Here is a 10,814-nt window from a genome sequence, read left to right as displayed (position 1 = left end):
TATATATAACGCTGAAAATTTCATCGGAATCGGATATAAAATGAGAAAGTTATTTATACACAAAAATTTAGGCTATGTATGGAGGTATAAAGCGCCACTTTTGTAGCGCCATCATCTGTAAACTAATTGTCATCAGAGCCAAAGCTACCGCTTTCCCTACATCCCCCATCTGTCATTGTTGTCATTATCACTATAATTATGGTCAAAATCATCATCATCATCATTGTCGTCGTTGTTGGCATCATTATCATGATCACAACCCATTTTATCATCATCATAATCATCATCATCATTATCATCATCATCATCATTATCATCATCACAACCAATCCATTATCGTCCTTATCCGTTTCGAGCAAAATAAAACAGTTATATGGGCAATTACGGTACATATGCAAATGAGAGAGTCGATGATGTCACCAAGTTACTATGAAATTTGTATCAATTTTCTTTTTGCAGATTTTACGATTATGAGACTCGTCGTCAAATCACAATTGGTTAAAACCATATAGGTTCTAAATGTTCAGGGATGAATCAAACTTTGTTTCACATCATATTGAGGAGAAGATTAAGATACTTATTTCATATCATAACAGACAAGAGAACTAGTTAATAGGTGACGTCATTGATTTCCTTATTTGCATACCGACCAAAATGCGCGTTTTGTGAAAATAAACGAAACTTTTGAATGTCATAACTTTCTTATTTTACATCCGATTTTTAAATTTTTGTTTTTAGCGTAATAAGCTTCTTTTTTTTTGTTCAAATAAATTTTCTATGAGGAGGTGGACTTCCCCTTAAAATTGTTTCTACCCTGATTGGACTGATCTGTGAAAAAGAAGTTATTCATTTTGGTTATGATAAATAAGAAATAAACTTTGACAAAAACGCTTTACAATACAATTCATTACCATTTTTTTTATTCACTGAATGTTGGAAATACAGCGTAGTAAGGAATTTTTTTTTTATAGTTGCAGCGGCCACAACGCCTGTATATACTGTATATGAGGGAGAAGTGCAGATAACTGTTTGATTACGGAATTGCAATGTTCAGTTGTTTCTTTCCCAATATACTTCCCTTTTCCTTCTTCTTCATCACTTGAAATCAATAAACTACTCTACATCATCTCTTACTTATATCGAAAGTCAAAAAATGATAACTATTTTACAGCAAATTATTCAGTCTTCAGGCTCCGAAAGTATATCACACTATCATTCTAAATATACCAAAGGTAAAACAGATATAATGATTGAATACAATTAATTATTGGCGAAAATTACAATAAACTTCGAACAACTTCATATACTTTTAAAATGCTATAAAATGTTTATCCTCCCGTGTCTTATAAGTCGTATCAAATTATAATTTTTGAAAAATTGTTTACTGGGGCTTCAAGCAGTAAGAAAATATATTTACATGGAGATTTATTTTCTAACCTGCCTGGAGGTCTTGCGACTCAAGGTTAATTTCAATTCTGCACAAGAATATTAAAAAAAAACTGTTACAGAAAGTGGAAGAACTTACATCTTAGCAAGCTTTCTCTATCTCGATGTCTCTGTAAGAGATAGATTAATAGAAGAGGGTGAGGTGAAAAAAATACAAGTTCGACTCTAAACAGGCCGATTTCCAGAAGATAAGTTTAATTATAAAAAAGATACAAATATGGTTTAAGGTCTTGGTAATAACACAAAACGGAAGTAACTCTCTATTTTGTTTAATACCGCAGTCAGAACAAAAACCAAAATCTATCTCAGATTGCATGTAAATTGTAGGCTACTGATCCCTATAGTGGCGTATCTAAGCTGCACTAAAATAACTCTATTATGGGTGTAGTGACAAATTCAATCTTATTAAGCTGCAAAACGCTATTTCTTGCACATTTTGCTTAATAACAAAGCGCATTTCTTTTCCTCTCTTCTTATTTCTGCGCACCCTTAACCTTGCATGCCCCCCTCGATCAGAGGTAACATTAATTTCAAACCAATTTTTAAGCCGTACAATTTTACAAACAATGGAATCCGATCATGCTTTTGAGAAGGTAGTTTCAGAACTACAAATGGATGAGAATAGTTCTGAGAGGAATCATATGTGAGGAAGCAAGGCGATCATTGAGCTGTCAAAACTTAAAGCCTATAAAGACTTTTTTGATGCATCAATGGGACATCAATCTTCTTGATATATTTGTGTTTTCTTTATTTTCCTCCTTTTGATCTTTATCTCTGACTTTTTGGCATGTTTTTGCGCCCTCTCAAGTGCCGCCCGTGACACGGTGCCTCCTTCCTGCCTCCAAACACAACTGGTTCTCATTCGATGATACAAACTCTTAAGCAGATTCATTTATCTTCTGAATACGATGAAACGTTGATTAATATCATTAAAATATATACACAGATGCCAAATCCTTAAGCGCTAAAAGCTTATAGGTTTAAATGCTTGTTGATACAAAGACAATGCATTTTTTTTTTGGGGGGGGACACGCTCTACGGTGGACATAGCCTGTCTGTTAAAGTAAAAGTTCACAATCCTACACACATTTAAATCAAATGCTGCAGTCACACTTACAAACTGACCTAAAAACACACAATACTCTGTTACTGCAATAACGCTAAGTATTATTTGTTGTGGAGTCACTTTCGCAGGGTAACTATAGAGTTAAGCAGCTTTGCCCCACGAAATGAACCCTCATCAATTCTACTTCAAATTACACGAGAATCGGGTCGCAGTCGGATACCACTAGTCGGTTTACATTAACTCTCTCGATCCCGTCATCCCGCCTTGCGAAAGCCTACGTTTTATACTTTATCGAAGGCCACTTCGAACGAGACGTCACCCTTTGATACAATGGCTACCATCTTCCCTTCCGTGATCTCACGAACCATCTTGAAATCATTCTCAGCGGTGAACAGCAGTTTATCGCCCTCCCACGACGCAGTCACCTACAAAGCGAAAAAAATAATTAAAATGAAGCCATCACTAACAAAATAATCAGCAACGACGTACATGCAGGCCTATTAAAACGATGAGAATATATAAAGTGTGAACAATGTTAGTTTGAAATCTCACGTTCCTCTGCAAGTGAAGATGTTAATTTACTTTAATTGATGCATGAGCTTAACAAAACTACTTTCGTGGTAAATACCCGGGACTAATTTAAAGCTTACATATAGATGAATGCTTTCTGGACTATCGATGATAATTCACGCGCCCCTCTTAAAAATAAAATCTTTATTTACTTGATGCGCGGACTAAACAATATAACCTTCGCGGTTAATACTAATTTGAAAGAGGAATGCTTTCTGGAATATCGATAATAATTCACCCGTCCCTCTCCAAAAAGAAGTTTTAATTTACTTAATGCATTAAATATAGTTTACCGTCATCTTGGGTAGAAAGCCGACCAAGCTGGTCTCAAAGCTCTTCCCAACCTGGAAACTGTAGCTATTACTGCGTTCTGGAGTCTTGCTACAGATCTCAAACTGATCTCCATCCTGTGTGATGTTGACCGTGAGTGTCTTTATCGGTAGACTGGGGCGGATTTCTGCAGGGATACCCATCGTATCCATCAGATCACTACTAAGCTCACCGTGACTCACCATCAACCACTCACCGCTGAAGTCTGTAGGCATTTTGGTGGCAGCAAGTTGATTGCCTTATTTTCTGCAGAATGAAAAAAGGCAAATATATACCATGAACACATACTGAAGTGAAGTGGGGGTGGAGCTTCTCTACAAAAAAAAAATCACAAAAATCATATTGTGCAGCCGTGCTGTTTAACCACATTACATAGGATTTTCTTATGCTGTTTGACTGTTTACACTACCAACGCTATATCATAATTGATAAATATATATATATATATATATATATATGGCAAAAGACACCCAAGCCCGAAAAAATAACGTGTTATTGGTATTCTGTAATCTGTTTCGTCGCTACAACTGGAGCATTTTAGCTTTTTCGTATGCACCTTTCAAAATAATGTCCAATTCAAAATACAATAAACATTGATAAAATATATTGTTAATCCGTTAACAGTAAATAAATCGTAGACCTACATACAAGCCTTATTCATATACGGTATGGTAATATTTGAGGGGACACAACATGTCGTTAAAATTTCTTAAAAGTCGCGAGCGAACAAACATGTACGTTGATCTTTTAAAAATAAAATCTTTATTATAACAAACTATATTAGAAAGATATTCGCCTTTTCATTTCTTTTACATTCCTTTCTTTCTATTTCCCTTTTTTTTTCGAAGGGGGAGTCTTTAATCTTTTGGGGGTCCACTGACACCAAGACCCCTTTCCAGCTACGCTAATGTTCATGAGAAATCAATTTAGCTCTTATGATATCCCATACTACAACAGGCGCCCTCACGTGTGGTTGGCAGAATGACGAATAATAGTCATTAAAATCTTGAACCATGGTTTGCGTATACGTACGTCACCTCATGATGACATTCATTATGAGCCCTATTCTAATGATACGAGTCAGATGATGAAATAATCATTTTGTTTTGTTCAATCGAGTTTATAAATAAAATGATGAGAAACCCGGTCGTACATCAGCTAATTGGCTCAGGGCGGTGCCAGGATGCTATGATGAAGGGGGGGGGGGGCAAGAAGACAAAAATATGTGACGTCGTTATTTTCATCAATTCAATAAAAGGGGTATTAAAGAGTAAACAAGAAACGGAATAGCACATATAGTTTTCTTTCTTCTTTCTTAACTTTTCCCTCTTCTCTCTCTCGCTCTCTTGTTTTTTTATTTTCACACTTGAAAAATCATGGGGGGGGGGTCGCCCATGCTCCCCCAGTTGCGCCGCCCATGAATTAGCTCATGAAAATTGCCAGGTGCATGTGAGACAGGCATTAAATAGCAAATAAAGAAATAATGATTCCATAATGAACAGGCGATCACATCCCCATACGATCGAACAACAATTATATTCAAACCAATATCATGCTTTGAAAGAATTTAAAAATCCATGCAGGTCATGGCGCGCCAAAATGGATTCCTCATTTATCATATTGGTTCACATTAGTATTGTTTGTTGCTTTCTTGTTACCCTTTTAAAAAATGTTTTTTCAACGCAATGTTCTTTCCCATGCAGACTGAATAAAATGTCAGATGACGTTGGGTACTTTGGGTACTTAGATTAACCTTTCAAATGAATAATACGAACATTTAAATATATACCTCACTTATACCCTTTTTACACACGCTAAAATTTCCTTAACCCCGTACTATAGGTGGGGCTAAATGGCAATTTAGCCCCACCTATAGTACGGGGTTAAGCTAAGCCCACTTTCTTTTTACACAGCATTTTTGCAAAGTGGGCTAACCTCACCTTTAGTACGGGATTATTTGGCCCTGCAAAAAAGCAGGGTTATCCCAGCAATTGCGGTGCTAAGAGCGATAGTACGGGGTTAAGATCGCTAGTGTAAAACGAAAGTGGGCTAAGCTTAACCCCGTACTATAGTGTGGCTAAATGGCAATTTGGCCCCACCTATAGTACGGGGTTAAGGAAATTGTAGCGTGTGTAAAAAGGTACGAGTGAAGTACTTGTACTACGAATGATCGACAAAAACCACTAGTCCGGGGTTAGCGAGTTTCGTGTGTGAAAAGCAAGGATTCCTTATCCGGGGTTAGCAATAACAATTTGGCATGTGTAAAAAGGAAAAAAAATAGTACGGGGTTAAGGATAGTACGGGGTTAGCGATAGTCCGGGGCTAAGAAAATCCTGTGTAAAAAGGGTAATAAACATTTCTCAGATCATGATCTTATGCCCATCAATTCATTTCTTACACTCAAGCATAATCAAATTTTGAAACACTTAAGTGTTAGCATTAAATTAAATTGAATTGAAAATAATGATCGTTCAGATTCTCATAAAAAACATTAACAATTCAAACAATTTCGTTTGAAGTATAATCAGGACAATGTTACCTATTGGCGATTTTATCTTCATAAATGTTTAATTCCCCTTTTCCCTTTTTGTCTTTGAACGATCCATATATGGTTTTAAGCTTTCTACTTCAAAAAAAAACAACGCATGTTTGATTATCAATTCCCCTGGTATTGAATTATCTGAGATGATCACTTAAAAAAATAATCCGGTTAACAATCTGGGCCTGCATGAAAATGTTACGATGATGATAACTTGCCATTGTTGTAAATAGTCCTACACCGAGACTTTGATTTTGATCGTCTATGAACTTGTTACCATGGTATTTACCACGAGGGCAAAATTAACATAATCGTAACTGCTTGATGACAGGGTATACTTTTATTCTATATATGGCTAAACTGACACTTTTTTTCGTCGTCAATTTTGTGACGATAATCGTGAGAAGTTACGCTCTTTTTGGAAAAAAATGTTTGAATAATTTCATTTCAGGTTGTTAACTGTTCTGGAACTCTACAATTTCGTTTAAAATGGGGCAATGCTCAAAAGTTTATACATAATTCGTTGAGTATTGTAAACTTTTGAACCTGTTTTATAACACAGAGTTGATTCCGGTAAACTCACCATGCTCACCATGCATGTTCACCTTTAATCATACTGACACAACACGTAAGGTGGTGAGAGACTGGAAGCATGAATAAATAAATCATTACAAACTTTGGTACAAATTCTGTGTTGACTGTGGTATGGGTTTTCTGAGTCATCTCAGTCATGTACAAACTCTGGCAGGTCACGTTCAAAAGCGTCTGCCCCTTTTCATTAAATTTAGCAAGGAAAAAAAAGAAGAAAAATTGCAGGGCTGTCTCGAGCGGGAGATTTAGGAGGGAGAAATTTGGGTTCCCACGCGAAACATAATACTCCTAAAACCACACAACTCGTATGCACAGTCACAACTGTGAACCCAACTCCAAACCGAACGATTGTATGTTACTGGAAATAACAGTAACAGTATTGATCGGTCTGGAGGCGGTATGGTCGGTATAACTGACCCTTTACCCTTGTGTTACAGCTTTTAAAATGCGTACTTATGTGCCTGGCTATGTTATTTGAGTGTTGCTGAAATAATCCCTGTTCATTCAATCACTAAAACAGCCCTTAAAGGTGCATAAACATGGGATTGATCGTCAACAACTGAAATTAATTTTAGGGAAATAAAACAATTAATTCTCTTCAGAACTGATAGTCGGTGGATCAGTCACTTCTCCCAGGATCTCCGGGCAGCAAACGAAGACATGTTACTAAAAACAATTGACGAAGTGAATTTTGACTATATGAATAAGCTAACATCCATATTGTCATTTATTGCTTAGGAATGATAGGAAATTTATGATAGAGTCTTTGTCCACTATGGATAAAACCCAGTTATGATCTTACTTTCATGATGAATTAATTATATCAAATAGATATTGAATGTGATTTAACAGACGACCAGCCTGCAGATCACCATTAAGTCCTGCAGTGATTTGAAACTATCTATCTCTCAATACTCATGGTACAATTCATGAAATACTGGCTTATGATTGGCTGTTGACAAACAAGCCAGCCAATCAAAAGCCAGTATTCCATGTAATAAAAAGTTTAGTTTTATGCAAACAGGTCCCTGTTGATGGTTGAAGTAATTGCATACATGAGTGATACTTTTTTTCTCCAAAGCAATGTGGAAAATGGTAACCGGGCGAAATATGGGAGTGAGTTATTAAATAGACTCTTTATATAAATGAGATGGATGAGATTATTGATCTCTACACGGTGCTCATGAAATCATGTTATATAAACACGATAAAGAACGAATATGCCTAATCACAAAATTTATAAATATATTTGTATTTCAGACTTATATCCCAAATAAATAATAACAACAAGATCAGTAAGGATCGTAGGCTATGATTAATTGTATTTCCGGTGCGGGAGGGTATGGGGGCCGTAAAATTACTTAGATTTCCATTGAATATTCAAATTTGAATTTTAGTTCCACTTTCGCAACAATAAAACAGCCGAGAGACCACACGAAATACTCAAAATGGGCATTATTATCTTTTGTTTTTATAATCGCAAGTAACATTTTGCTACCGTTGAACCAGATTCATTTATCCAAAATCTTAATTCCTCAAGAAGTGATGAACACGATTTAACAAAGTATAATCCCAACTTGCAGGCACGAGTGGCTTCAGGATAATTTGTCAGACGACCTTTTTTATCAATTCAATTAGAGAGTTATGGCTATCAAAAAGAGGGATATGGGACGTGTATCCCTTTACATTATCCCTGTAATTCTTGCCCCTTTCTAAGAAAATTGACTGGCGCCCCTATACAAGCATACATTGTATAAGAAAGTTCCTTGATCATGTTGATTGTAAGAGATCCAAAGGAAAACAAAACTAAAAACAGTGACCAAAACAGCAATCTCGACATCACAAAAATAGAATACAAACTACGAAATGATGTGGTCATTATAGTTTATTGGCGTAATTACTACTGCTTTCTTGAACATGTTAGAATTAAAGGTAAAATTAATAAATGGATTGATGAATAAAGGTTTACCAACAATTCCATGATCAATCAACTTTTTCGAATGTTGTTTTTTACAACCTGAAATATTAGCAGTGATTTCAAACAGATTTAATACATTAAAATTATGATCCTCTGCCTGACAAAACAACCAGCTAAGCATGAAATTGGATTCCCAACAAGTAAATAGTTTAGTTTCTAAACATGGTCAATAACAGGAAGATCATGGTTAATATCTTAATACAGAACATTCCCATATTGCATTCTATAACAGGTTTGGAATCTGATCTATCAAGATGAAACGATGGATTACTATTAAATAAAAAATAAAAGGTTGTCGGGACTCACCTGCAGAAGTTTCCGAGTTTCCGTTTGCCGGGGTTTTCGAAAGTTGTATCGGTGTCTGCTCTCCAGCATCAAGTGAGTCAGGAAAGTCTTCAACACGAAACGGGAAGCCGGGTTTTCATCTTCGTGTGTGAACGTACGGCGGAGACGATGAGGTGTCAATGGGAGGATGAGGAAGGGGCGGAGCGGAGGCTTTGTGATGCACTCCCCGTCTTCCGCTTTCTTTTTGCTTCTTTTTGTATGAAAATAGGTTCAACCGCATAAAACCCTGGAAAGTAGAGCTTTGACAAGGGGTTACCATTCGTACAGGCGTCAGAAGTAAAGGGGTGAGGGAAAATAATTGGTATTACCCCTATATTTTCTGGAAAGACTACAAAAAGAAACTTCAAATCATAAAATGATATTGCTCTAAAATAACCATATCAGCACCACGAACGTAGAGCTTTCCCACTCGGTCGCTGCGCTCGCTCAAGTTTTGACACACGCAACTAATTAGTTCGGTTGTTTTTGGTATGTATGCCCTAGGATCTTGGGACACGATCGTACGGTAAATTGGCATGAATATCGGCTACCACAGTATCCAGAAAATTGCACTGAAGAATCGTATAATTTCAACAACTCAGACTTTGTACTCCATATTAGTAAATAAAGGTTCATTTTCATCAGAACTTGAAATTTTCAAACAAAATTTTCTTTACTCCATTGTACTATGACCCATTGGTGCCCATAATAAGTGGCATACAGATGGGGCGCTGGGGCGCTCCCACCACCCTCCTCCCCAAAAAAAATAATGACCAAGAGAAAAAAAGACAAAAGGAAAGATAGAAGGATATAATTTTCTGAACATTATATAAAAATCTGACAAACTTGAATTTTTGTAATAAAAATGTCGAAATTTTTGCTCACTCACTTCGCTCACTCGCAAATTTTTAAATAAAACTGATACGCCATATCGCCCCCTAAAAATTGTTGGCTCATTACGCGACTGCACATTATTATGAAAGGTTTGGTCCATATGCCCCTTGCAACCCATCCTAAATATACCACTATACCGTAGTTGGGGTGAAACATTTACCGGGTCAGCCATTGAAAATGTGGTTTTTCGCCCCATGCAATCCCTGGATGTGTGATGACAAGTCATTAGACAGTTTGGTGACGTATGTGGTGGGATTAACAAATTATAGATTACCCCTACCAGGGACCTAGGAGAATGTCTGGTGCAAAAACCCGATTTTACTGCTAACGATGTTTCATTCCTTCTTTTGGGCGTATTCCATAATTATTATGGAATACGCCCAAAAGAAGGAATGAAACATCGTAAGCCCTCTAAAATCGGATTATCTCTTTGTATATACATACTGTCGTATAAAATAGACAATTATATACAAGAGACGGCAACCACTACATTTTCACGTTATATAAAATGTGGAATATTTCACCCCCCCCCCCCTCATTATATACGCAGCATTGCAATGGGTCATGAATCTTGCAATACCAGCGAGACTATTAGGGAACTCCCCTCAAAGCCCTCGACCCCTCCTTCTTCCCCCTCACGGAGCATGAATGTCGGTTTAGTGGGTTTTGGGGGAGAAATTGGGCTCTTCCGTTTTCGTATCAGGGGAGTCCGAGTTACTCCTCAAACATTAGAATCGGGAGATGAAATCATCATTACAAATAAATAAATTCGAAATCCTTTGAACTGGAACTGATCTTCTTCAATATTTTTTTTTTGCTTTTTTTTATATCATCTGGTCATAATTATCATTACCAAAATCAAAATAAAGTCTAATAGTAATTTCAAAGAGAACATACCTTGAATTGCAAAATAGGAGATTTAATGAAAAGTTTAGGGTGTGACAATTTGATATAGTGCAGCATTTTGGAAAATATTGCAAGCAAGCAGTAGAAAAGATGAGGTAAAAAAATATTCTTATTAAATAGGGATATGTAATTTTGTTTGGAATGTGAAAAAAATTCAAATCAGCTTGGTG

At 36.4% G+C, this 10,814-nt stretch overlaps 1 protein-coding gene across 1 annotated transcript; it reads right to left on the bottom strand.

Annotated features, from left to right (window-relative positions):
* Nucleotides 1–894: 894 nt before the first annotated feature.
* LOC129265841 (fatty acid-binding protein, liver-like) lies at nt 895–9,822 on the bottom strand. Its single transcript, XM_054903771.2, has 3 exons — nt 8,827–9,822; nt 3,376–3,658; nt 895–2,937 (listed from the first exon to the last, which is right to left on the bottom strand). Exons 2-3 carry the CDS (start codon nt 3,625–3,627, stop codon nt 2,794–2,796), a joined length of 396 nt encoding a protein of 131 aa, XP_054759746.1. The 5' UTR covers nt 3,628–3,658; nt 8,827–9,822; the 3' UTR covers nt 895–2,793.
* Between the last annotated feature and the right edge of the window lie 992 nt (nt 9,823–10,814).

Source organism: Lytechinus pictus, chromosome 7 (genome assembly GCF_037042905.1).
Source record: "Lytechinus pictus isolate F3 Inbred chromosome 7, Lp3.0, whole genome shotgun sequence".
In the NCBI taxonomy this organism is placed as follows: domain Eukaryota; kingdom Metazoa; phylum Echinodermata; class Echinoidea; order Temnopleuroida; family Toxopneustidae; genus Lytechinus; species Lytechinus pictus.
The sequence above is the reverse complement of the archived record's forward strand: the minus strand, read 5'-3'. Positions and strand labels throughout refer to the sequence as shown.

Coding starts and splice junctions, on each gene's coding strand:
- LOC129265841 (XM_054903771.2), bottom strand. CDS start 3,627: ATGCCTACAGACTTCAGCGGTGAGTGGTTGATGGTGAGTCACGGTGAG. Junction 2,938..3,375: donor GCTTTCTACCCAAGATGACG/GTAAACTATATT, acceptor TTCGCTTTGTAG/GTGACTGCGTCGTGGGAGGG.